Below are 27,037 nucleotides of genomic sequence, written 5' to 3'. Positions count from 1 at the left end.
GTGTGTGAGGAGAATGGAACAAGGTTAGATGAGGAGTCTCCTAATGTAGAAGCTCTCCCCATACGAAGAAGAAGGCAGGAGAACCACCGAGGCAAAACAGAGTCCAGGGAGATAATTGAGGATTTCACTCAACAGGAGATCACTGATATATTGAGTAGATTTACCCAAAGAATGGGGGAGTCTTTAGTGTCTTGGATAGTAAGAATCACTGATGAAGGCGCTGGAGGAATAACACTGGACAATGAGGACTGTTTAAAATTCATAAGTATCAGTCAGAATCCTTTTGTACACCAGGCTTTTAGGGATCACCATATGCAAGGAGGAAATAACAAAACTAATCTTCTAGCTTTAGCTGCAGAAGGTTGCAAAAAGCAATATCCAACTGAATCTATGTGGCCTAGAGGAGACAGACCCTGGTACTCACTTAGAGACTGTATGAGAAAGCTAAAGGAGGAGGTAATGAAAACTGCTATCCTGATTGGAGATGCAAATGCATATTATGATACCCCCCCTAGGAGTTCCTCATAGAAATATCATAGTGAAGACGGCTCCTCCTGCATATAAGCACCTAATTCTGACTCTTTTAATTGGAGAAATAGGGCACCCTCTTTCAGAGGTGCTGGATAAGATTTCACAATTAAGCGATTTAGGGGAATGGGAAAAAGACAAATTGCCTCGAGAGAGAAGAGTAAACAGCCAGAGGATTCAGAGACAAAATAGACCCACAAGAAGGGAACTGTTTACTGCTCTATTAAGAGCTGGGGTGGACTTTAGAAGAATAGATGGTATTCCAACTGAAGAGCTGCATAAGCTCTACCAAGAAAAGGTACTTAGCATTAGAATGAACAGGGAAGCAGGAACCACCCCCGCAGGTATTTCTGAATCTGAATCTTTGTATCCAAGTTTGCCTCACCTTCAGGGGGAATAGGAGATAGGCCAAGCCCCAGCCCAGATAAAAGAAATATGCAGAAGAGATTGCAGACCCCATATTGGTTTAACAATATATTGGAAGAATGGATCAACTACTGTGACTAGGGCACTGATTGATACTGGGGCTGAGGCCACACTTATCTATGGAAACCCTGATAAGTTTAAACATGGAACTCCTATTACCATCACAGGTCTAGGAGGCACTGAAATATCAGCCAGACAGGTTAAAATAACAATGAAAATTGGGCAGTTACCTAAGAAGGAATATACTGTGGTTGTTGTACCCATTCCTGAATACATCATTGGAATAGATGTATTGAGAGGCATGACTCTGAATTTACCTGAAGGAAGATACCAATTTGCTGTGAGGAAGATAGGAATTAATACAGTTTTAGTAGGAAAACTAAAAATGGACCCAATCACTTTACCTGAACCTTCTGAAGTAATTACTTTAAAACAGTATCGTGTGCCAGGTGGGCAAGATGAAATTGCCACTACTATAAAGGAATATGTTGAAGCAGGAGTGTTAGTCCCTACAACCACAAGATGGAATAATCCTGTCTGGCCAGTAAGAAAATCAGATGGGACATGGAGAATGACTGTGGATTATAGACAGTTGAATAAGGTGACTCCTTCTTTGTATGCTGCTGTTCCAGATACCATCACCTTAATAGAGAGGATCCAGAAATATGATGGGACTTGGTATGCAGTTATTGACTTGGCAAATGCCTTCTTCACCATCCCAATAGACTCTAAACAATGGGACCACTTCGCTTTCACTTGGCAGGGTAGACAATATACTTTTACTCGCTTGCCACAAGGGTACATACATAGCCCCACTATTTGTCACAGGATTGTGGCTGAACAGTTGGATGAATTAAAGCTACCTGGTGTACAGCTTACCCACTACATTGATGATATCATGATACAGGGAAAAGATGCGAAAGTAGTGGAAAGGAGTTTGACCCTTCTAATTGAGCATATGAAAAGTAAAGGGTGGGAAATTAACCCTGCAAAGGTTCAAGGACCAGCTCAGAATGTGAAGTTTTTGGGTATACAATGGAACAAGGGGCTAAGGGAGATTCTTCCTCAAGCCCGACAAAAGATTCAGGATTTTCCTACCCCTGGTTATTGTCTCTTTGCTTCTTCTTGATTTTTTTGTTTGTTCACCTTGTTTGTTAGATTTGTTTCCACAGGCTTGGTACCCTCCATCTGTAGATGCCTGATAGCTTAAGCTGGATGTCACCCCCTGTCTGCAACTGTGATGTGACACCCTTGGACCTGGCATCAAGCATATTAAGAACTGACCTCTCAAATGGGACCCCTAAGGACAGGGACAGCTCTACATCCGATTTCAGCAGCAAGTAGCCATAGAAGAAGAGATCTTCACCCCTTACCACAAGATTTTGGGGCCCCATTTGTTCGGGGTGGGGGGAATGATGGGGAGCTTGTGCTCAAGCCCCACCCTAAAATATGGTTTTTTGTGTTTATTGTGTGCTATTCTTGTTATATTGTTGTGAAATTTTGTTGACACCAGTTATTCCTACTGTATTTTTGCCAAGTAAGGGACATGAAAGATCTTGGGGCCGAATGTAAGGGTTATGGGATTTAAAGATCTCCCATGCCCCATGGACGTGCTGACATAGCAGAGCAAGAGAAAGTGAAAAGCCGAGCTAACGGTCCTGCGGTTGGCAGTTGGTGGCGGTTGCTGTGAGTGGGGAGAGGAGGACCTTTGCCTGAGGTAGCCTGTTCTGTTTTAAAGGCTTGAAAATGTGGGTGCTTTCTACTTTATCTACCTGTGCCAATATCATAACTACTCTGATGGCTTTCACTTTCTGGTTTTGGGACTCCGTCTTTTGGTATCTTAATAAATTTTCTAGTTTATTTCCCCAAATGGCAAACCTGACGTATTTTGTGATGGATAATTATATCAGCATATTTGTAATTTCTATAGGCATTGTGAATATGGCATTGCTGATACACTGGTTGAGGCACACACAGATTCCCCTATGGGTTCCCCATGGTTTTTCCCCCTCACTGACCAGTGCCCACCTTCTTTATAGGGCAACAAAGAAGGCACCTTGCCAACATTAAGCTCACAGGCTAACTTTAGTGATATTGTCATTCTGCACAAGCATAGTAAATATCACATTATGTGACCCCTTATCTCACAATGCAGCCTCAGTAGGACTGTCTGTTACCATGGACTCTGGGAACTACTATCTAGAATCCTTGGGGATATTCTGGGAGTTATTATCTAAAACCTGGAAACTAGACATTCCCATGGCCGGAAATCTTGAGAAACTAACTCTAAGAAGGATAACAAAATCCTCCTTACATGCAGGTACCCACTCAAATGACAGCAGAAGGGGACAGAAAATGCAAAGAATCAGAGTGAATTACTACAAACTGTTCACATAAAGGAAATGGTTAAAAAGTTTCTTATAGGGGCGGCTAGGTGGCACTGTGAATAGAGCACCAGACCTGGAGTCAGGAGAACCTGAGTTCAAATACAGCCTCATACACTTAACACTTACTAGCTGTGTGACCTTGGGCAAGTCACTTAACCCCAATTGTCCTACCTTCCCCCCTCTACAAAGCAAAAAAAAAAGTTTCTCATAAAAGAAAAAAGGTGGGGGGCAGTTATTGTTGTCCCACTGAACTCAGATTTTAAATCAAAGGATTAAACTTGTTTTCTGACAGCTGTGTCACAACACCATCCCAGAAGGGTGGCAGTCAGCAGAGAGATGGCAGAGAGAGCGAACTCACAGAATCTGGGATGGGAGTCACATTGTCTCCACCCTAGGGGATGAGAGAATCTGACCCTCTCTCTTCTCTCTCTCTCTCTCTCTCTCAAATAACAATGAGTCAAAGCCTATGAACTGCTGGAAAAGCTGTGGCAACTTAAAAGTGGTCAGAAGCCCAGAATGAACCCAGCAAAGACCTGCCTGAGACACAGCATGGACTGAAGAGTCAGGGATGAGTTTCAGGAAGTCCAGGTCACAGAGAAGTGGGGGGAAGGAGGGAAATAGTTCACAGTAATGTCTAGGACCTTTAAAGTCACCCGCTGTGATGTTCCAGTTTGTCTAACAATTGACCAGGAAGTAAATGTTCCCTCATAAGGAGTCAGAACAAAGAACACCATTTACTGCATGGTAGGATTGTGTTAAATCCCTGCTTTATGACCACGGTGTTTAACAGTTGAAAGGTAAAGGAGTCCAATAACTCCTATGCAAACAGCATCAGGAGACAGCTGCTCCTGTGGTGAAAGTCAAGTTGTAAACTGAGTTTGGAGTTGTGACAAAAGATATGATTTCTGGGTAATTAGCCATTTAATTAAAAACTTCCTGCATTTTAATAAAAGAGGTCAGTGGCACTCTCCAATGTCAAAGATAATCATGGCGGTGGGAGGTTTACATGCCCTTGGAAATGGGATGTTCCTGAAAGTGGCAATCAACTCTGATTGGTTGACAATTGATGAGAGAATGAATATTACAATGAGGGGCTGGGCCTATTCCAATGAACTTTGGTTATGTCATTTACTTCTAAGTTACCTGGCCTTGGGCTATCTATTCTTTGATTTATCCCCACTCAAACCTGAGTAGAAGGTTGGGCAGGATTTGACCAAGATTGAGGAGAGTTAATTCAATCTCATTATCAGTAATGTCCTTCTAGAGACTGAACTTTGAAATGAGGACTATAGAAAAAGGTAGGGCAGCGAGGTGGCACAATGAATAGAGCAGCAGCCCTGGAGTCAAAAGGACCTGAGTTCAAATTTGGCTTCAGACATGTAACATTTACTAGTTGTGTGACCTTGGGCAAGTCACTTACCCCCAACTGCCCTGCCTTCCCCCCTCCAAAAAGCAAAATAAAATAAAATTTTTTAAAAAGGGGGGGGGTGTGGCTAGGTGGTGCAGTGAGTAGAGCACCGGCCCTGGAGTCAGAAGGACCTGAGTTCAGATTCAGCCTCAGACACTTAACACACACAAAATACTAGCCATGTGACCTTGGGCAAGTTACTTAACCCCAATTGCCCTCCAAAGGAAAAAAAAAGAAAAAGGGGGAACTCTGGATCTCCTCAAATCATTGGTTATTATAATCATTTCCCTCAAAGTTCTATGCCCCTAGTGCCCCTAGGGAGAGCGAGTTAACAGCCACTCCAAGTTATAATGCTATCTCTTGTAAATTCCAATTTTATGCAGTAAGTGCATTCAAATCTATGAGTGTGTTTCCCTTTGGGTCTCATGCAGTTGGCAAGAACCTATGAGCATTAATGGAAAATGCAAGCCAACTTGGATGAATCTATAGAATATTGTATGTGAATGATTCTATAGTTTGTCTCCTAGGCCAGGGACTCAGAGGAGTCAAGGGTTTAAAACATTTCTGAGTCACAGAACAAAGGGCTGCTTCAGTGATGCTTGGATCGTGATGGTTTGTAAGGCTTTAGCTCCCTCTAGGGGCCAGAAGGAATATTGCAGTTACCCGGAGGTTCACTCAGATACTGCATTCTGTGTTCATTCAAGCACCAGGATTGGATTTTCGGCTATGTGGCCACCCGTAAGAGTCAACATTACAAGTAAATATAACATAGTTATCTATCTTGTTGTTGTTCTGCTTCTTGTTACAGTTGCTGCTCAGTCATGCGGTCATATCCAACTCTTTGTGACCCCACAGACCCCAGAACACCAGGCCCTTCTATCCTCCACTATCTCTCAAAGTCTGTCCAAGCTTGTATTCCTTGTTTCCATGACACTATCTATCCATCTCATCCTCTGCTGTCGCCTTTTGCTTTTGCTTTCAATCTTTCCCAACATCCAATGAGTCCCATCTTCTCATTATGTGGTCAAAGTATTTAAGCTTCATCTTCAGTATTTGACCTTCCATTGAATATTCTGAATTAATTTTTTTTAAGTATTGACTGATTTGATTTCCTTGCTGTCCAAAGGACTCTCAAACTCTTCTCCATCACTACAATTCAAAAGCATCAATTATTTTATGGCACTCAGTTTTCCTTTTTTTTTTTTTTTTTTGACTAGAAGATGTTTTTAGACTTAGCTATAAGAATAATTACAAATGTGTGTCCATCAGTTAACTGGTCCATTGTGATACTACAGAAAGCTTGATCTTCGGATTTTTCTTTCCTTTGTCTTTTTTCTTGTGTACCTGTTTTACAACTTTCCTTATAGTCCAACTCTCACAGTCATACATCGCTACTGGAAAAACCATAGCTTTGACTATACAGACCTCTGTCAGCAAGGTGATGTCTCTGCTTTTTAGTATGCTGTCCAGATTTGCCATAACTTTCCTTCCAAGAAGCAAGCATCTTTTAATTTCATGGCTACAGTCACTATCTGCTGTATATTGTCAACTTATTTAACTTATATGCAAAGTACATCATGTGAAATGCCAGGCTGGATAGACCAAAAGCCAGAATTAAGAGATTATATCTGGGAGAAATATCAACAATCTTAGATATGCAGACGATGCCACTCTGATGACACAAGGTGAAGAGGAACTAAGAAGTCTCTTAATGAGGTAGAAAAAGAAAAGTATAAAAGTTGAATTGAAGCTTAATATAAAAAAAAAATGAAGATCTGGGCAACTAGTCCCATCACTTCCTGGTACAAAGATGGAGAAGAAATGGAAGCTGTGTCAAATTTTCTATTATGAGGCTCAAAGATCGCTGCTGTTAAGTCCAGAAACAGTCTGCTGTTGCTCAGACTCAGATCCAAGCCAGAACTCAGATTGGGTACAACAGTCAGACCTTGCCTCAGAATAGATCCCTTTGGGAATCCCTGAAAATTTTCAGGTCCCAAGCCTGGTCTGTCTTTGAAATCCTGGAACAGCAAAATGTTCAATATCCTAAGGAAGCAAAACAAGGACCATCCCATACTTCCCTCCAGAAGTGTGCAGAACTTGGCTCTAATATCAAAGCTGAAGTCAGAAGGTAGGCTGGAAAATTAGAAAACAAAAACAAATCGCATTTTAAAAAGCTATTTATGGCAGGGACACTTAAGACATAAACACAGAAGCAGAGAATGACTCCAAAGTATCCATAAGCAGAGCAAAAAACAAGCAGCTTGAGTAAAAATTTAACTAGAATTTTTGGAAAACATGAAGCAAGAGTTTTGAGATGTTTTTGTCGATGAAATGAGATAGAGGGGAGAAATGGAAATGAAATGAGCATGAAATAAAGAAATGGGAAGGAAAACTTGGCACAAGAAGTACAAAACCTTGCCCACACAATGAACTCCCTGAACATTATTAGAATGGACCAAATAGAAGCCAACGACCCCATGAGACAAGAAATATCAAAATCAAGTCAAAAGACTGAAGGGAAGGAAAACAAGAAAATTATGCCATCTTATAGCAATAACAACTGACCTCAAAAAGAGATTGAGGAGAAAAAAATTTTAAGTGACCAAACCATCCAAATGTCTTAACCAAAACAATAGAGTAGACATCATATATCAAGAAACATTAAAAAGAAAACTGTCCAGATCTCTTAGAAGCAGAAGGCAAAGTAGAAATAGAATCCACAAGTCATCTTCTGAAAGAAACCCCAAAATGAAAACTCCCAGGAACAAGATAGTCAAAATCCAGAGCTTTCAGATCTAAGAAAAAATACTGCAAATAGCCAGGAGGAAAGAATTCAAGTACTAAGATGTCACAATCAGGATCACATATGCATATGATATAGCCGCTACCACAATAAAGAAGCAGCTTGGAATACCATACTCCAGAAGGGAAAGGATATAGGCCTGCAGCCAAGAATTACTTACCCAGAAAAAAACTTAACATGATGCAACAGCAGGAAAATGGGCCTTTAATGAAATAGATGACTTCCAAGCATCCCTGATGAATAGACTTGAAGTTCAACCACAAGAATTTAGAGAAATGTGAAATGATAAATGTGAATAACGACAAAAGACTAAACAGGGATATACTGCTTATATTCTAATATGGGGAGATGATATATACATGTCCCCTGTGAACACTATTACCATCAGGGATCACAGAATTAGAAGTCCTAAGAGTTGGTCAGTTGTGTGTTGGTGATCTTAAAAGAAGAATGGAAAGGAGAAAGAGGAGGAATACACTTGCCTTTCTAAAAGCAAGAGTAGTGTTGATTTAATTATAGTTATCATAGCAAAATTTGGAATGGACTGAGTACATTTAAAAACTGTAAATAATATGATCACTTTCAATTTTTATTTATGTAACACCAGTTTCAATAACCCCTCCCACAGTCTATGCATGCAACTTTAAGAGTCCATGGGACTCTTGGAAAATGACCATCTAATTGTTATTCTGTAAAGTTACCACTGCTATTGTTTGTTCTTTGTTTTTGAAGAGGACCAATGATATCACAGGGTGATGTCTTGACTTTTGCATGAATTGGATTTGAATGAGGCAGAGTTGCACAAAATCATCAGATTCACTTTTTCTCTTTGAAGTCCAATGGCAAGACAAAGGTCAGGATGACTGGTGATAACCTGGGATGCAGTAGATGACTTTGGTGTCGTTAGTGTCTAACCAAGCTCTAAGCTCTCCACAGCTCCTGTTTCAGTCACCTTCTGGTCACTGGAATAAAATGCTCTCATTCACCCATTCCTCCAGGGGAAGTCTTCACATCTTGAGGTAGATATCTCCCTAATTCATTGTTGGGTTTGACACCTCTTGGTTACCCTCAGTCTGGTTTAGCCCATCTGCTGAGATGGTTTTACCAGGGTTTGGCTACCACATGTGCTACCGCTTCTTGGAGCCATGGTGAGAGCTCAACAAAGGTGTTCACCTAAGGCAAATGAACAGGCTCAGCAAGCCTTCACACTAAAGGGACTAGTTCTCCCCTGAACACCCCCACACCCCAGAGTTACCACTAACATCTTGAGTCAAAGGGAAAGAACTAAGAGAATTGTTTTCAATGTTATCTTGAAGGAACTTCATGAAAAAGAATCTTGAGAAATGTTAGATGCAGAAAGGAATGACATCAGAAATAATAATTGTTAGGTGTGACTAGCTGTGATATTTCTCATTACAAATAATTACTTATGCCTTTATTTAATTGTTTATTACACTGTTAAATATATATGCATGTAACCTTGATGTTTATTTAAATCTAGGAGATTATGAGATTTAAGGAAACATAAGGGGGAAGAGGGAGGGAGGGAGGGAAGGAGGGAGGGGGGGAAGGAGGGAGGGAGAGAGGGGGAAAGAGAGAGAGAGAAGCAAATTGCTTATGGGAAAAAGATGTTTCTTCAGTTTAATAAATAACATGGTCTGGCCACTTGGCAGTAGGTGCTGGTCCCCGCGGCAGAGCAGTCCCTACCTCAGGCAGCCACGGTAACAATCACAGCCTCCCCACGATCTCACCACCAACATGTCTCTTTCCAACAAACTGACCTTGGACAAGGTGGACCTGAAGGGGAAAAGAGTGATCATGAGAGTGGATTTTGAACAAAAAGATAACCAACAAGCAGAGAATCAGGACTGCTCTTCCTAGCACTAATTACTGCTTGGATAATGGAGCCAAGTCCATTGTTCTCATGAGTCACTCAGACCGACCCAATGGTATCCCCAAGCTTGACAAACACTTCTTGGAGTGTGTGGCTGCAGAGCTCAAATCCTGCTGGGCAAAGATGTTCTGTTCCTGAAGGGTTGTGTGGGTCTAGGAATAAAGAAAGTCTGTGCTAATTCGCCGATGGTTCTATCATTTTGCTGGAGAATCTTCATTTTCATGTAGAAGAAGAAAAAGGCAAAGATGCTTCTGGGAACAAAATCAAAACTGACCCAGGCAAAGTAGAAACCTTCCAAGCACCCCTCTCCAAGGATGTATATGTCAATGATGCTTTTGGTATTGCTCACTATGCCCACAGTTCCATGGTGGGGGTGAATCTGACCTAGGAGGCATGTGATTTCCTCATGAAAAAGGAACTGACTTATTTTGCCAAGATCCTAGAGATAACAGAGAGACCTTTCCTGGCCATCTTGAGAGGAGCTAAAGTTGTCCACAAAATCCAATTGATCAACAATATGCTAGATAAAGTCAATGAGATAATCATTGATGCTGGGATGGGTTTCACCTTCCTCAAGGTGCTCAACAACATGGAGATTGGAACTTCTTTTTTTGACAAAGAGAACACCAAGGCTGTCAAAGATCTGATGGCCAGAACTGAAAAGAATGGTGTCAAGATGACTTTGCCTGTTGACTTCATCACAGTGGATAAGTTCAATGAGAATGCCAAGATTGAACTAACCCCATTGGCCTCTGGCATACCTGCTGGATGGATGGGTTTGGATTATGGCCCCAAGAGCAGCAAGAAGTACATGGAAGCTGTGGCCCAGGCCAAACATATTGTGTGAAACAGACCCATTGGAGTATTTGAGGGGGAAGCCTTTATCTGGAGAATAAAAGAGGTAAGGAACAGTGTGGTGGGAGCCACCACGAGGGACTGCATCACTATCATAGGTAGTAGAGAAACTTCCACTTGCTGTGCCAAATGGAACACTGAGGACAAAGTCAACCTTGTGAACACTTGGGGGTGGTGCCAGTCCAGAGCTGGAAAGCAAAGTTCTCCCTGGGGTGGCGACCGTAAGCAAAGTCTAATGGATACCACTTTCCTGCTTGCAGGTGACTGCCTTCCAATGTGTCCCTGCAGTGTTTCCTGTCCCTTTCTTTGGCACTAGGCAAGTTTCTCCCTCAAGAGAGCCCCCGAGGCAGCTCAACTTTGTGTGTCCTAGGTGTGCCTCTTGTCATATCTCACTTCAATTTATTTAGTGTGTTTAAATCATTGTTGTGATCTATAGAGTATACACACACACACACACACACACACACACACACACACACATACATTGCCTTTAGGAAGGAAAAAAAGCTAAAGCTGCTATTAGCCATAGTCTCTTGAAATAGTTTGCTGTGTTCAGTTTTGTAAGCAGCTGTATTTTTTGTTACACATATACACACACACAGAGTATGGAATCAAAAAGAAACTCCAGTTTAGGGGGGACAGAGAAGGGAGGTTGACCTGTTAAACAAATATTTATAAAAATGCCAGCTCAAATAAATAAATAAATTATGTGTAATAAACTGGAATAAGGGCTCAAAGTTACTTGATTATTTAATAAGAGATGGTACAATTTTAGTATTAATGAGGAAATATCAGAACATGATTCCTTGATAGCCTTAGAACCTGGGATGGAGTGAATAAGGAAAAATAAGCCAGTGGCAAATAGAGAGGAGGGTGATGACCACATATAACCTACACATATTGGAGGAGAAGGAGTGTTGACCCAAAACCTTGTTACATTCATCTATTTAAATATTTTTATTGGTGGTTGCCAAATAGAACACTTTTCTTTAAATAACTGGAAAATTTTAAGGTAAATATCTGTTTTTCTTCCTTTCTTCCCTCAACAAGCATCGAGCACCTTTTGGTCTCTGTATTAGGTTTTATGATTTTATGAGGATGAGGAAAGGAAAAGAGCCCGCCCTAGATTTATCCCCACCCTGACCGACCCAGTGAAGGTGGAGCAATCTATAGGTTTCCTCTTTCCCTGGGAGCCTAGTCCATAAGCTAACATAAGGAAGTTTTAATACCAAAGAAGAGATAATGGGGGCATTCGGTCAAGCTCTTCTGCTGCTGCCCTTCTTGCTGGGGGTGCTGAGCGAGCCCCTCACGGGGAACAATGTCACCTCTTTTCTGCGTGCTGTCTCATCAGGTGGGACACCTACTTGAGCGGGAAATCTGGGGAGAGAAGGAGGAAATTAAACGGGGTGGGGAAAAGAGCTGGAGGCCTGGGCTCTGAAAGTAGGAACGGGGTAGGATGCTGAAGTCCAGGCTTGATGGACAGGTTACCTGGGCGCTCAGAGAAGAGAAAGAGCTGAAACCAGCCAGACTTGATGGTCCCGTCTTTCTTCCTGCAGTATGTGGCCGCCCCCAAAGCAGAAGCCGAATTGTCTCAGGGCAGGATGCCCAGCTGGGGCAGTGGCCATGGCAAGTCAGTCTTCGGCAGAATGGAGAACATGTGTGTGGTGGCTCACTCATTTCTCCAGAATGGGTGCTGACAGCTGCCCATTGTATCGACACGTGAGTATCCATGCTGGGCTGGAGGAGGAGAGGGTAGGTACCCCATGCTGGATACTGAGAGTTAAGATAAAAAAGACCTTAGCTACTTCTCCCCATATCCAGACTAAGCATAATGCTGGGTTTAGGATACTGAGACCCACTTCTATTATAAGCAGGGTAAGTTAAACATGCCCATAAGCCTATGTATGGATGTGCCAGGTAGCAGTCCTCTTTACAGAGTGGCTATCCAGAATCTAGAGCCCTTCAAGTGTGAGGCTGATTGGGGGAAGCTTTCCCAGTCTCTGGGGACCCCAGGTTAATATAATTACCACCAACACTACTCTTCCTTGCTCCTTCCTCTTCCCATTCCCTTCCCCTGGGCTGCTTCTGGGAGCCTCTAGTTTGAAAAGAAGAAGGAGGCCAGTCTACTAACTTGGCTACCCCTCCCTCACCTCTCTTCCCAATCCACTCATCAGTATTTTCTCAGCAGCTCCTGTCTCCTCCTTCCCCACCCTAGGAAGCCTGCTCCTGCCCCAGCACTTCAGCTGCCTGCAACTAGATCAAGGGGGAAAAGCAATTAGACCTTGATTTTCATTCCTCTGACCTCTTTTTTTTCCCCATGGCTCAACTTGTAGTATATGATCCTAGGGGTCATGGATAGTATGGGCAAGGAAGGCAAAAAAGAAAAAATGTACATGTCAAAGGTATACACCTCTAGTCATCAATGCTTCAACTCTACGACTATCCCTTTGTGACAAAGTAGGGGCCTGAGGAGGAGTATCCAGATGGAAAGACACTTGTTTTGCCAAGAAGTCCTCCTTGAATCTCCCATGGCTCTCTCTCTTCCTACCATCCCAACTGAGAAATCTGCCTCAAATTTTGCTGAAAATATTGAGGCCACTTGCCAAGAACTCCCCTTTGCTCACCCTCACATCAATCACCTAGATGGCTTCTGCCACTATCTCCTCCTTCAATCTCAAATGGAGTATCTCTACCCCTTGCCAAGGCAACCTCCTCTAGGAACACAAGTGACCTCCATTCCATTCGATCTCCAGCAGACTGCCCCTTCTATCATACCCACCCCTCACTTTGCTTCTCCCTGGCTGCTTCCCTCCATGTCTATACACATGCCCCATCCTCAAAAAACCCTCACTTGATCTATCCATTCGTTTCCCCTATCTATCATTTTAATTTCTCCTCTCTCATGTGACTAAACTCCTTAAGAAAACTGTCCACTTAACTCCAATTGCCCAAGCTTCCCCCCTCCAAAAAGCAAAAAACAAACAAAAAACACCTGTCTACACAGCAGATGCTTCCTTTTCCTTTCCTCTCACACTTCTCAATTCTCTATAGTCTAGCTTCCTTCCTCATCATTCAACTGAAACTGCTCTCTCCAAAGTTACTAACAATCTCTTAACTGTCAAATCTAATGACCTTTTCTCGATCCTCATCCTTCTTGACCTCTCTGCAGCCTTTGACACTGACAACCGCCATCTTCTCCTTGATGCTGTCTTCTCTCTAGGTTTTTGTGGGTCTGCTCTTTCCTGATTCTCCTACAGTCTGACTGTTCCTTGGTCTCCTTCTTTGGAGCTTCATTCAATCATGCCCACATCTGTGGATGGCTCACAGAGCTCTGTCCTGGACCCTCTTTACTATTTTACTTGGTGATCTCATCAGCTTTCGTTGACTCAATGATCATATCTACACCAACTATTCTCCAATCTACTTTTTCAACATAACCTCTCTATTGACCCTCAGTCTCTCTTCTCCAACTACTTACTAAACATCTCAAACGGGGTATCTTGTATACATCTTAAAATCAACATGTCCAAAAATGTGCTTATTATCTTTTTCCCAAAACCCTTCTCCCTTCCAAATGTTCTTATTACCCTCAAGGGCATCATCATCTTCCAGGCAGCCAGGCTTACAACTAGATGCCATCTTTGACTCCTCACTCTCTCTCTTCCCCCATATTCAATCAGTTGCCAAATCATTCCGATTTGATCTTAGCATGCCTTCTATATGCCCTCTTCCCTCTGCCATTACCCTGGTGCAGGTACTCTTCGCCTCATGGCTAGACTATTGTTAAGAGTGTATCTCCCCGTCGTGCCTTTCACCTCTCCCCACTCCAGTCCCTCCTTCACGTGGCTGTCAAATTAATCTATCTAAAGCACAAGTCTGACCCTGTTACTCCCATATTCAAAAAACTCTAATAGCTCCCTAGGACCTGCAAGATGAGATATAAAATCCTCTGTTTGGTATTCTGAGTCCTTTATAACCTTTCCTCTCCCACCTGTCCAGTCTTCTTACATCTCACCCTATTCCTGCTCACATCCCCTATACCTTTCAATCTAGCAACATAGGCCTCTGTGCTATTTCCTTGTATGAGACATTCCATCTCCTGACCCAGGGCATTTTCTTTCTTTATTTTTTAAATTTTTATTTACAACAAAATATAGTATAATAACCCAGAGCATTTTGACTGACTATCTCCCCGTGCTAGAATGCTTTCCCTCCTTATCTTCGCCTCCTGGCTTTCTTGGCTTCCTTCAAGTCCCAGCTAAAATCCCACCATCTACAGGAACTTTCCCAATCTCCCTTTATGCTAGTGCTTTCCCTGTTGATTATCTCCAGTCTACTCTACATATAGCTTATTTGTTCATAGTTTGTCAGCATATTGTCTCCCCCTATTACATCATGAGCTCCTCGGGAACATGGACTGCCTTTTTCCTAAATCTTGATATCCTCAGTGCTTAGCAGAGTGCATGGAATATTTGTTGTTATTCAGTCATGTCCAACTCTTCATGACCCCATCATGAAATACAGTAAGAGCTTAATAAGAGCTTATTGACTGACTGACCTGAAAACGCTCACCACAACTCCAATCTGGTGATGACTTCATTCCCTGAGACTTTTAATGCAGCCCTGCTGAACTCAAGTAGTTTCTATAGAGTTTCTATAGAGTAATCAAAGGGTTGCTGGTAAATGTTTAACTAGGGGATGGGTGGGGAGGGAAAGTGAGAAAGTATATATAGATACATGAATTTTAAGTTGATTCTGCAATATTAATACTTTCTTAAGTCTAGACAATCAACAAATTGAAAATAAATCAAGTCCAACTGGTAGCAGTTGCTGATTCTCACAAACCAGTTAGAGCTGGCTCCAACAAACTCCTGACCTTGGCTAAGAGTTGAGAGAAGTGAAGGTCTCTGAAAGGCAGAGAGGATAACAGATCGAGCATTTCCAGAAAAAGAGATCAGCCTGCAGAGAATTCCTAGAGGAAAGCAGGATGTTCAATTCTAGCAACAGATGCCCTTGGGTTAACTCAGATGTGTGCTCATCTGGCTAAAAGCCAGAGGACACAAACAATTTCTGGACCTTTTTTCCCCCTAACTAAACTTTACAATCATCCCATCATCCCTCTCTCATGGCAATTTCATTCCTTGTTTCCATATTGTTATTATTTGTGGGGGAAGAGCAGTACCCTCCTCACCTTGTCTGCTATTTGATTTCTTTTTTTTTTTTTAAAGTTATCAGGGTTAAGTAACTTGCTCAAGGTTACACAGCCAGTTATTTCTGGGTGTGGTGCTGAGTATCTGAGCCCGGATTTGATCCAGGTCATCCGGACACTGGAGCTGGTGCTCTTACTCGCCGAGCCACCTGGCCACCCCTAAGCAATTGGGGTTAAGTAACTTGCTCAAGGTTACACGGCCAGGTGTTTCTGGGTGGGTGCCAAGTGTCTGAGCCCGGGATTCGATCTCCAGGTCTTCTCAACACTGGAGCCGGTGCTCTTACTCGCTGTGCTACCTGGCCGCCCCTATTTGATTTCTTTCTCCTTTTAATACCTAGCTTTGTAAAATAAAAGATCTCCATATCACAGACACTCTTTAGGCTCTCTCTTCATGGTTTTCTTCTGTATTGCATTTGTCTTTCATTCATGACATCAGGGAAATGATGACACAATTTGCAATTGACTTGGATTTGAGTGAGGGAGGGGTGTATAAGGTCACCAGCTTCACTTTCTCCTCCAGAGTCATCTAGGTCCAGTGATCATGACTGGAGATGACCCAGGATGCAAAGGTCTTGTCAGGTTCTCACTTTGAGTGAAGTAACACCCATTCAATGAATAGACCTCTTTAAGAAATTAATCAGGCTCTTGCCTCGGTAGCAGTGACCCCTTGAAGAGGGCACTGCGGGGACCTCTCACTTCCACCACCTGCACCAGGTTTGGCTAAAACATTGCATCTCCATTTGCAAAGAAAATGATGCTAGGGGCAGCTAGGTGGTGCAGTGAACAGAGCACCAGCCCTGGAGTCAGGAGGACCTGAGTTCAAATCCAGCCTCAGACACTTCACACACAAAAAACTAGCTGTGTGACCTTGGGCAAGTCACTTAACCCCAACTGCCCTCCAAAGAGCAAAAAAAAAAAAAGAAAAGAAAATTATGCTTACCATCAGCAGTCCTCTTTTCCACATGAGCATGTGTTCAGTGAAACCTTCCTCAATCTCTGCATTCCTGTTTGCATCACAACAAAGTGCAGTCCCCATAGATGCAGGTCCCATGAAGTATAGCTCAATAATTCATTCATTTCTTTTACATTACCTGCTTCCATCCTTTCAACCTGCTCTAGGGTTCAAAACAAAAGCTGTTCTAAAGAAGCGCTGTAAGGACTGTTACTTTCTGAAAGGGCATGGACAATGGTATGTGTATTGTGAGACACATCCAAGACACAAGCAATGACAGTTGAAGTCTCAAAAACTAAATTAATTGAAGAAAGCAAAAACTGAAACAAATGAAGCCAGTAAAATGTTGGAAATAATTCTATTAAATAACAATCTCATAAAGATTGATGTTAAAATAGTTTTTATTTCTTTAACTGTCGTATAAGAAATGCATTTTTAGGGGCAGAGTCAAGATGGCAGAGTTAAAACAGGGCCTCCATGTGGCTCCAGCTCCCACCTTCCCCAATCCATGTAAAAAGGGGACTCTAAACAAACTTTGGAGCTGCATAACCCACAAAATGACACAGAGAAGCTAACCCCCCCTGAGGACAGCCTGGCAGGCCGGCAGGAATCAGCCAGCACAGTGCTCTGGGAGCGGAGCCCAGGCCCACATGAGCCGGAGGTTTTAGCCCCAGGGCAGGCCTGACCAGCCACCAGCCAGAGGGACTCCAGATCAGCAGCAGCTGTGGCCATTTCCAGATTTATCAACACTTAGATGTGAAGGACAAAGTGAGAGGTCAGTGCAGTCTGGACTTTGGGACCAGTGGTTGGGAGTGTGTCAGCTTTTGCCCCCGGGGTGAGAAGCCACTGAGGGCTAGGGCCCAGTTCCAGCTTTAGCTCCTGGCCTGCAGAGTGTAGGGGGACCAAGCATCAGTCTGAGGGGTAATCACTCTTGCTTTAACCTATTTGGATCTGGATTGCAGTCTTGGGTGCAGTTCCTGGGGCATGTGTCCAGCTTGCCAGAGCATGTGGAGGCCTCAGAGAGGGCACCCAACTAATACCTCCGGCAGCTGAGAAAACCCCAGCATTTGGAACGAAGCTCCCCTGTCTGGTGGCAGAGTCCTACTGTGGCAAAAAGCCCAAAAGTCAAGTAATTGAGTGGCAACATGAGCAGGCAAAGGAAGCAAACCAAGCAGAGCAATCCAACATTAGACTCCTATTTTGGGAACAAAAAGGATCAAAGCATGGAACAGGAGGAAGACAGTGAAGTCAGAACTCCTGAACCATAAGCTTCCAAGAAAAATATGAGTTGGTTACAGGCCATAGAGGACCTTAAGAAGCAGATAAGAGAAGTGGAGGAAAAATTGGGAAAAGAAATGAGAACAACGCAAGAAAATTACAAAATGAGAGTCAACAGCCTGACTGAAGGAAAATCACACCTTAAAAAATAGACTAACTCAAATGGCAAAAGAGGCTCAAAAAGTCAATGAGGAGAAGAATGCCTTAAAAAGCCGAATTTGCCAGATGGAAAAAAAAAAATCTCAAAAGCTCACTGAGGAGAATCATTCCTTCAGAATTAGATTGGAGCAAATGGAAGCTAATGACTTTATGAGAAATCAAATACTGTTAAACATATCCAAACAAATGAAAGAATACAAGGTGATGTGAAATATCTCATGGGAAAAACCACTGACCTGGAAATAGATCCAGGAGAGATAATTTAAAAACTATTGGACTACCTGAAAGCCATGATCAAAGTAAGAACCTAGAAATCATCCTCCAAGAAATTCTCAAGGAAAACTGCCCTGATGTTTTAGAACCAGAGCGCAAAATAGAGGTTGAAAGAATTCAACGATCACTCCCTGAAAAAGATCCCCAAAAGAAAACTCCTAGGAATATTATAGCCAGGTTCTGGAATTCCCAGATCAAGGAGAGAATATTACAAGCAGCCATGAAGAAACAATTTGAATATTGTGGAAACACAATCAGGATAACTTAGGATCTGGCAGCTTCTACACTGAGAGATCGAAGGGCTTGGAATGTGATATTCCAGAGGTCAAAGGAGCTGGGATTAAAACCAAGAATCACCTACCCAGCAAAACTGAGTATCATGTTTCAGGGGAAAATATGGTCATTCAGTGCACTAGAGGACTTTCAAGAATTCTTGATGAAAAAACCAGAGTTGAATAGAAAATTTGACATTTAGGTACAAGAAGCAAGAGAAGCATGAGAAGGTAAACAGGGAAAAGAAATCATAAGGAACTTATCAAAGTTGAACTATTAACATTCCTACATGGAAAAATGATAATTGTAACTGATGAAACTTTTATCAGTATGAAAATAGTTGAAGGGAATATAAATATATATATATATGTCTATATCAGAGGGTATACAGGTGTATGAATACATATGTGAATGTGTGTATATATGTTTACAGGTATACATAGATAGAGGGCACAGGACCAATTTAATAGGAAGGGATGACACTTAAAAGGTGAAATCAAGAGATGAGACAGGAATATAATGAGAGGAGATGGGAAGAGACAGAATAGGGTAAACTATCTCATATAGAAGAGGCAAGGGAAAATGGTTACAATGGAGGGGAAGAATAGGAAGGCAAAAAGGGAATGGGTCAACCTTATTCTCATTGAATTTGGCTCAGGGAGGGAATGATGTACACACTAAATAGGTTATCTCACCCTACAAGAGAGTAGAGGGGAAGGGGATGAGAGGGGGGATGAGGGAAGGGAGGGCAGGCTGGGGGGAGGGAAGCTGGAAGCACCCACTTTTGAAAAGGAACCAGGATCAAAGTAGAGAATAGAACAAGTGGGTGGTGAGATAGGAGGGAGGGAAATATAGTGAGTCTTTAACAATATATCTACTATGTTAATGTTCTGTATTAGCTACACATGTACAACCAATACTGAATTGCTTATCTCCCCAGTAAGGGTGAGTGACAAGAGAGGAAGGGAATGAATCTGGAATTCAAAGATTTAAAATCAAATGTTTAAAATCATATATACTATTATTAATACTATTTTACATGTAATTGGGAAATAAGATATACAGGCGCTGGGGCATAGATATCCACCATGCCCTACTGGAAAAGTCAAAAGGGGTATGGGAGAAGATATGGGAGAGAGCAGATTGGAGGAGGGGATATCGTGTGGGACTGCTATTTTGGGGTGGTGGGTAGGGGAAAAACGGGGAGAAAATGTGTAACTCAAAATCTGATGGAAATGAATGATGTAAATTAGAAGTTAATAAAGTATTTGAAAAATAAAAAAAAATGCATTCTTTAAATCTTATGCTCAAAAACTGGTTTAATGACTGAGCCCAAAGAGGATTCATTAATGGGCTTGTGATAGACTGGAGGGCCCGGCATACCTGTGCTTGATTCTGGGCATTATTCAAATCTTTTAACGGTGATTTGGGTAAAGGCTTTGTAACAAGAGAGGATTCTATTGGGTGTTTGAGCAGTACTACCCAGAAATGATGTGTTTAAAAAAAAAAAAAAAGGTACCATTAACATTTTAAAAGAATAAAAGATGCATAGGGGGAAAAAAGAAGTTAATCAAGGAGGCCCCTTTAATCCAGAAAGAAAAAAAAAACAAGCTGGAGGGAAGACTCTCAGGCTTCCTGGTTACTATTTAGGATTTACACATTCACTCTGCAGTAAGAGGGCTGAGACCTATTGTCCATCTATGAGCTCCAGAGTGAACTGGGTTTAAGGCTTGGTCTTTCATCAAGAAATGTAGCCAGTTAACCCAAAGGAAAAAAGGCAGCTTTTGGCCATCAAAATGTCTTCAGTGTTTATGACTATAGAGGATCCCCTTTAATGCTACTGCCTTCCTTCTGTTGGTAATCTCCAAATTATCTCATGCATATTTTGCCTGACAAATGACTCTATCTTGTCTCCCCGAGTAGGCTGTGAACTTCTTGAGAGGAAGAACTGTATTTTGCCATTTTTTGTATTCCCAGCTCTTGGTCCAGTAACTGACACATAGTAGGCACTTGTTAAATGGTTATTTATTGACTGACTTGATGTCAGAAAGACCTCCCAGCTCTGACACTTATTAGGTCTATTATTCTGAAGTCATCTAACTTTTCAGCATTTCATTTTCCTTATTTGTGAAAATAGAGATTAAAAAATACTTACATTGCCTCCTTCTGAGAGTTGTTGTGAAAAAATGCATTTTAAAATCCTTTACTAAAGTACCATGGAAATGTTAGTAATTAGGTAATGTATTAATGTACTAACATTTAACTGTGTTGTATTTCACAGAAACAATAATAACAATCTAGCTAGTTCTTTAAGGTTTGCAAAGAACTTTACAAACTTTAATAACTATGAACTGTGAACACAAAGGATTACTACAGAGAAGTCTACACCAGGACCACTACTACTTACTGTAGAAAACAAGCTGACTGGGGCGGCCAGGTAGCGTGGCGAGTAGGAGCACCGGCTCCAGTGTTGGGATGACGTGGAGATCGGTCCCGGGCTCAGACACTTAGCACCCACCCAGAAACACCTGGCCGTGTAACCTTGAGCAAGTTACTTAACCCCAATTGCTTTAAAAAAAAAAAAAAGAAAGAAAGAAAACAAGCTGACTTTCAGTTTTCTTATCCATAAAATAGGGGTAATAATGGCACCTAGCTCACAAAGTTGTTGTGAGGGTATATAAGTATTTAAATGTAAATATATATGTAAAACATTCAAAACTTTAGAACATATGAGAATTCCAGCTATTATTATGCTAGCATTAAAATTTTATTCTCTCTCTAAGAAAAGTGAAATCCTGGAGTCTGGCAGTTTTTATTTTAAATGAAGTTCAGTCTTCAGAGTAAAAAAATAATAATAATTTTTAAAAAAACAGACTGACATGGGGTGGCTAGGTGGTGCAGTGAATAGAGCACCAGTCCTGGAGTCAGGAAGACCCGAGTTCAAATTTGACCTCAGACACTTAACACAAAAACTAGCCATGCGACCTTGGGCAAGTCACTTAACCCCAACTGCCCTACCTTCTTTCCTTAAAAAAAAAAAACAGACACAGATTGCTGAGCTTGGTCATTGATTCATTAGATCTTTGGATCTCAAAGCTGGAAGGGACCTTAGCTGTCATCCATTCAGAGCAATAACTTGGAATCTTTGCACCAGGTGTTGGGGGGAAAGGGAGGATTGTAGAGCAGGGATGTAGGGGGAAGGGGATTCAACCACTGGAAGGTAAGAAGCATGTCCTGGGACAGCGTGAAATGATGTAATGCATAGAGCACTGGACTTTAGGTCAGAAAGACCTGAATTCCAATCTTGCCTCAGCCATTTACTAGCTGTATGACCTTGGGTAAATCATGTAAATAACTTCTGTCTCCCTCAGTTTCTTCATCTGTAAATTGGAGATAATAATAGCACTTACTTCCCAGAATTTGTTGTGAAGGCCAAATGAGGTAATACAGGTAAAGCAATTAGTGCGATGTAAACAAGAAGAGGAATGGTGGCTTACCTTCTGTTTAGGGCAGCAAACCTCGAAGTGTTATATGCTATATGAACACTAATAATAGTAGTAGTATAGTGTCATTTAGATGACACCTTTCACTGCTCAGAGCTACACAAAATTGTTCTCCCAAGAAATTCTTGCCCATATGAAAAAGGTTCCAGGCCCAAAAGTTCTACCATTCTCGAATTTCCTATCCCAGACATTTAATGCACAAAGACCACGCCCTCAGCCCAGCCCTGAGGAATTCGTTTAGGGCCTAAGTTTTAAAAATTTTTTCCAAGATTAGGTTTCCCAGTGATGTTTCCCTGCACCAACTCCAACACACACATACACACATACATGCACACACACACTCTCAAGCCTCCACAACTATCCTTTCTTTTCCTCTTTTCTTCCCCTAGGTCCCTGACTCCCTCAGCATACTTGGTAGTGCTGGGTTCACTCTACTTATACTCAGGAACTGATGCACAGATTCAAAAAGTGGTCCAGTTCATACCACACCCCGACTACCAAAAAGAATCTGGACCTGGGGACATTGCTTTGGTTCAAATGGAGTCATCAGTCAACTTCAATGACCTCATACTCTCCATCTGCCTCCCAGACACCGCAGACCAACTAGTCGAAGGGAATCTGTGCTGGGTGACTGGCTGGGGACAGACAGGAGAAAACGAAGGTAAGAGTGGGCCAGGGGAGATGGGTCTCCATAAAAATCATCTTTCTACTTTCCCAGGCTCACAATCTTTCAGGTAGCACTGCCCTTATCTACCCAGGTGAAAGATAGAGCTCTGGACCTTAGGCCTCACGGCCTCAGGCTGCTTCCAAAGGAATCCAGCTCCTTCTTAAAACTGACTCAGGAGACTTTTGTCCTTAAGATCTGGAAGTCACCTTCCATTACTTTTTGTTTGTTTTTGGTGAGGAAATGGGGTTAAGTGACTTACCCAGGGTCACACACCTAGTAAGTGTCAGGTGTCTGAGGTTGGATTTGAACTTGGGTCCTCTGGTGCTAGCTGCCCCAACTTTCCCTACTTTCAAAGCCTCTAATGGTTGTTGGAACTTGAAGCACTCAGCCCCCTGACTTCCCTTGCACCTAAATCTGCTTGGCTAGGCTGTGACCAATCCCTAATTCGCTATCCCCTTCTCCTGCTATGGACACTGCTTCTGGGGCTTAATTCTAGTGCTGAGTGTGCCCTCGCCCTTCAGATCTCAAGTTCGTTTTTGAGAGTTTATTCACAGGGGGAAAGCATACGTAAATTTTGAGTAATACACCACTAAAAGTTCCCCTTCTTATAACCTTGTTGGGATTACAGAGGACTTTCCTCTGAACAACTCCATGAGGTAAGTCATCCAAGAGTTCCTCTGGCCAGCATACAGATGAGGAAACTGAGGCTCAGTAACTTCTCCAGGATCACATGTCAGGGTCAGGACCAGAGCCCAAAACTTCCAACTTCCCATAGTACTGCACTGCCCCTCCAAAGAAAAGATGAGAAAATACAAACAGCGCTCCTCTCATCTCAAAAAGAGAAGACACTCCTATACTGAAAGTGTACAATGTCATCAGAAACCAGCTAAAGCTGCCTCTGCTGAGCAGATAAACTGCAAAGCGTCATTCACATATGGGCCCATCAGTGGGAAATCTTCCTCACTCCCTGACTTAAAGTGCATTACCTGCTCTGGGTGTCAAACTCAAAGAAAAACAGATCCCTGCAGGCTACATATTGACTTAGAAAACTACAAATTAACAGTATCAATATTGCAATGAAGATTTTGTGAAACATTTCCCAATTACTTTTTAATCTGGTTCAGCCAGTTTTGCTTGCAGCCTGTGGCAATGAGTTTGACACCTCTGCTCTAAAAGTGCCCTTTGAACTCTTAAGTCTTATGATTCTACAAAGTCATGTTAAAATTATTTCTATTTACTCTAAGTGTGCCCTAGCTACAACAGGAATTAAAAGGTAAGTTGTTTATAGACAAAGCACTTAAAATCACAGCATGTCAAAGGTGAAAGAGAACTCAGTCATCATCTGATCCAACTTCCTCATTTTACAGGTGAGAAAACAAAGGGGAAAAAAGAAGGGGAAGGGACTTGTCCAAAATCACAGGTTGGCTAGTGGCAAACCTGGGCCTAGAAGCATGGATCTGTGACAAACAACTCATCTGGGGCACCAAAGGCTTTCTGCCTTTGACCATTCCCTCTCTCTTTCCCTAAATGGCAACCTCTCTTCTCTGTTGCCTACAAACATACCCACATCCTCCCCGATCCTTAAAAAGTCTTCCTTTGACCCTACCATCCCCTTTAGCTATATTTCTCCTCTCTCTCAGTCAGGTTCCTAGAATAAGCTATCAACATTCCCAGTCTCCACTTTCTCAACTCCCATTCACTTCTCCACCCTTTACAAGCTGGCTTTGGAGCCCGCTGAGAAACTACTTGATTGAAACTATTTCTCCCAGTGATCACTTTCTTCACTACTAAATCCAGTGGCCTTTTTTCATTTTTCATCCTTCTTGTCTTCTTCTCTGCAGGGTTTGACATCATTACCACCTCCTCTTTCAGTACAGTCTCTCTTCAGTAGGTTTATATGACATTGTTCTCTCCTGGTTCTCTTTTTACCTTCTAATCCTTCCCAGGTTCCTTTGCAGAATATTCCATATACTGATCCCTATGCATGGTGTCATCCAAGCCTCTGTCCTGGGCCCTCTTCCCTACTCCTGCCAGCAGACAGTTGGAAAGGTCTCCCTTCTGTGAAGGAGGGGACTGCCTTTGCCCTTTCCTTGTATCCCCAGGGCTCAGCACAGTGCTTGACAGATAGTAGACATTTAAATGCTTATTGACTGACTGACTACTCTCTGCATGCTATCTCTCGGTGATCTTATCAGATCCTATGAGTTCAGCTATCATCCCTACATAGATGATTTCCAGATCTTCATATGCAACCCTTATTTCTGTCCTGAGTTCCAGTACTGCATTTCCAGTTACCTGACAGACAGCTCCACCTGGATATCCCATTTGGATTGCAAACTCAGCACATTCCAAATGGAACTCATTCGCTTTCCCTCTATCCTTTCCCTTCCTCCTCCCTATCTTTCTCCCCCCTCTCCCTGCAGCCTCCTAATATCACTTTTTCTGTGAAGGATACCCCAGTTCTTCCAGTCTTTTAGGTTTTCAAATTTGAAGTCATTCTTGACTTTTCACTCTCCCTAACCCCCATATCAAATCAGTTGCTAAAGATTATAGATTCTACAGCTAAAATATCTCCTGTATCCTTTCCCTTCTCTCCACAATCACCCTAGTTCAGACCTTCATCACCTCTTGCCTAGACCACCACAGTAGCTTCCTGAATTATCTTTCCATCTCCAATCTCTCCCCTATTTAATCTATCCTCCACAATGCTGCCAAATTGATATTCCTCAAGTGAAGTTCTGACCATGCCCGTCCCCGGCTCAAGGAGCTTCGATGCTAAACCACAATTGATGGTTCCCCATCACCCTTAGGATAAAATATGAGTGCCCCTGTATGGCATTTAATTTAATAGTATTCACAACTAGGCTCTGTCCTACTTTTTAAGATGTTTGACATTTCTCCCTTTTCCATTATAATTTAAGGATCCAATTCATTTAAATAAGCATTAAGTGTCCCCTGTGTGCCAGACATGGTATTAGAGACAGGGGATGCCAAAACAAACATATAAAATAGTCCATGCCCTTAGTGTATATGCTGGTAAGTATAAGATATATGCAAACTAAATGGGATGGGTGTGCAGATGGGGGTATGGGAGAGGAATCAATGAGAGCATTAACTAGAAAAATCAGTTTAGGTGTTCTATAGAATGTGGTGCATGAACTGAACCTTGAATGGAGCTCAAGGTGAGAAGGGAAAGGGTCCCAGGAATGAGTGAAAGGCCACACAAAGGCAAGAGAGGTTAAAGAAGTAATGTCATGTACAAAGAACTGTAAGCAGACCAGTACAGATTGGATATATACCTTACTAAAGAATATATACCATACACAAACATGAAATCAGTCTAGAAAGATAGGTTGAACCATTCTGAAAAGTCATTTGGAATTAAGATGAAAAAATTGACCAAAATGTCCATAGTTTTTGAACCAGAGATCCCACTAATAGCCATATGCACTAAGGAGGTCAAAGAAAGATGGATTCCATAAACCCCAAAACATTCATAGCATCTCTTTTTGTGTTAATAAAGAACTAAAAATAAAGTAAGTGGACAAAGATTGAGTAATGGCCAAAAACTTTATGGTTCATGAATGTTATTATGCTGTAAAAGAAAAAGTATTAGTGTGAAAGATTTGGAGAAACATAGGAAGACATCTATGAACTGTTGCAGTGAGGCAGAAACAGGAAAACAGTATGCACAATGACCACAACAGTATAAACAAAAGGGACAATAAAACAAACTCTAATGAATAAGCTTGAACTTGGAGAAGAGCTATGAAAATATATTTTCCTTTTTTATTATAAAGGTAGGGGACTTGGGGTGTGAAAGAATATGTACGTTGTCAGATGTGTTTGGATGTATTTGTGGGTTTTGCTAAACTGCTTTTTTTCCTTCCTTTTTTAATCTTTGTTACTAGAGAAAGTTCATTGAGTCCAGGAAGGAGGACCATATGAGGAAATGAATGTGACCTAAAAAACAAAAAACATCCATTTTTTAAATGATAGACTGTAGCCAGATCATAAAAAAGCTTTAAATGTCAAACCAGAGGATTTTTGTATTTTATCCTGGAGGCAACAGAAAATGACAGACATTTCTTAAATAAAGAAATGAGGTAGTCAGATCTGTGCTTCAAGAATGTCACATTAGCAGCTATATGTTGGATGGATGGATTGGAAAGGGGTACGACTTGAGATGGGAAGACCAATTAGGAGGCTTTTGCAATAGTTCAGGTGATAGGTGGTCAAGTCTAAACTAGGACAGTGGTTCTTTGAGCAGAAAATAGGGGGTGGATATGAGAGATATTAAAAAGGTGAAAAGGAATAAAACGTCACAACTAATTGGGGAAATGGAAGGAGGAAGGGGAAGTGAGGAGTCAAAGATGATAGATAGATAGATAGATAGATAGATAGATAGATAGATAGATAGAT

At 41.9% G+C, this 27,037-nt stretch overlaps 2 protein-coding genes and 1 pseudogene across 2 annotated transcripts in view; all 3 read left to right on the top strand.

Moving 5' to 3' along the window:
• The window catches only part of LOC138176672 (elongin-B), a 497,250-nt gene that overhangs the window by 354,284 nt on the left and 115,929 nt on the right, over positions 1-27,037 (top strand). The window lies entirely within an intron of this gene.
• Positions 9,311-10,537, top strand: LOC138143646 (phosphoglycerate kinase 1-like; annotated as a pseudogene).
• The window catches only part of LOC138144185 (serine protease 33-like), a 17,800-nt gene continuing 2,306 nt past the window's right edge, over positions 11,544-27,037 (top strand). The window contains exons 1-3 of the mRNA XM_069065499.1: positions 11,544-11,652; positions 11,858-12,020; positions 22,338-22,609. Of these exons, the coding sequence (XP_068921600.1) occupies positions 11,544-11,652; positions 11,858-12,020; positions 22,338-22,609 (544 nt within the window). The remainder of the gene's footprint in view (positions 11,653-11,857; positions 12,021-22,337; positions 22,610-27,037) is intronic.

Source organism: Petaurus breviceps, unplaced genomic scaffold (assembly GCF_028583685.1).
Source record: "Petaurus breviceps papuanus isolate PSGF00001 unplaced genomic scaffold, PetGlider_PUasm1.0 138, whole genome shotgun sequence".
Taxonomy (NCBI): Eukaryota; Metazoa; Chordata; class Mammalia; order Diprotodontia; family Petauridae; genus Petaurus; species Petaurus breviceps.
The sequence above is the reverse complement of the archived record's forward strand: the minus strand, read 5'-3'. Positions and strand labels throughout refer to the sequence as shown.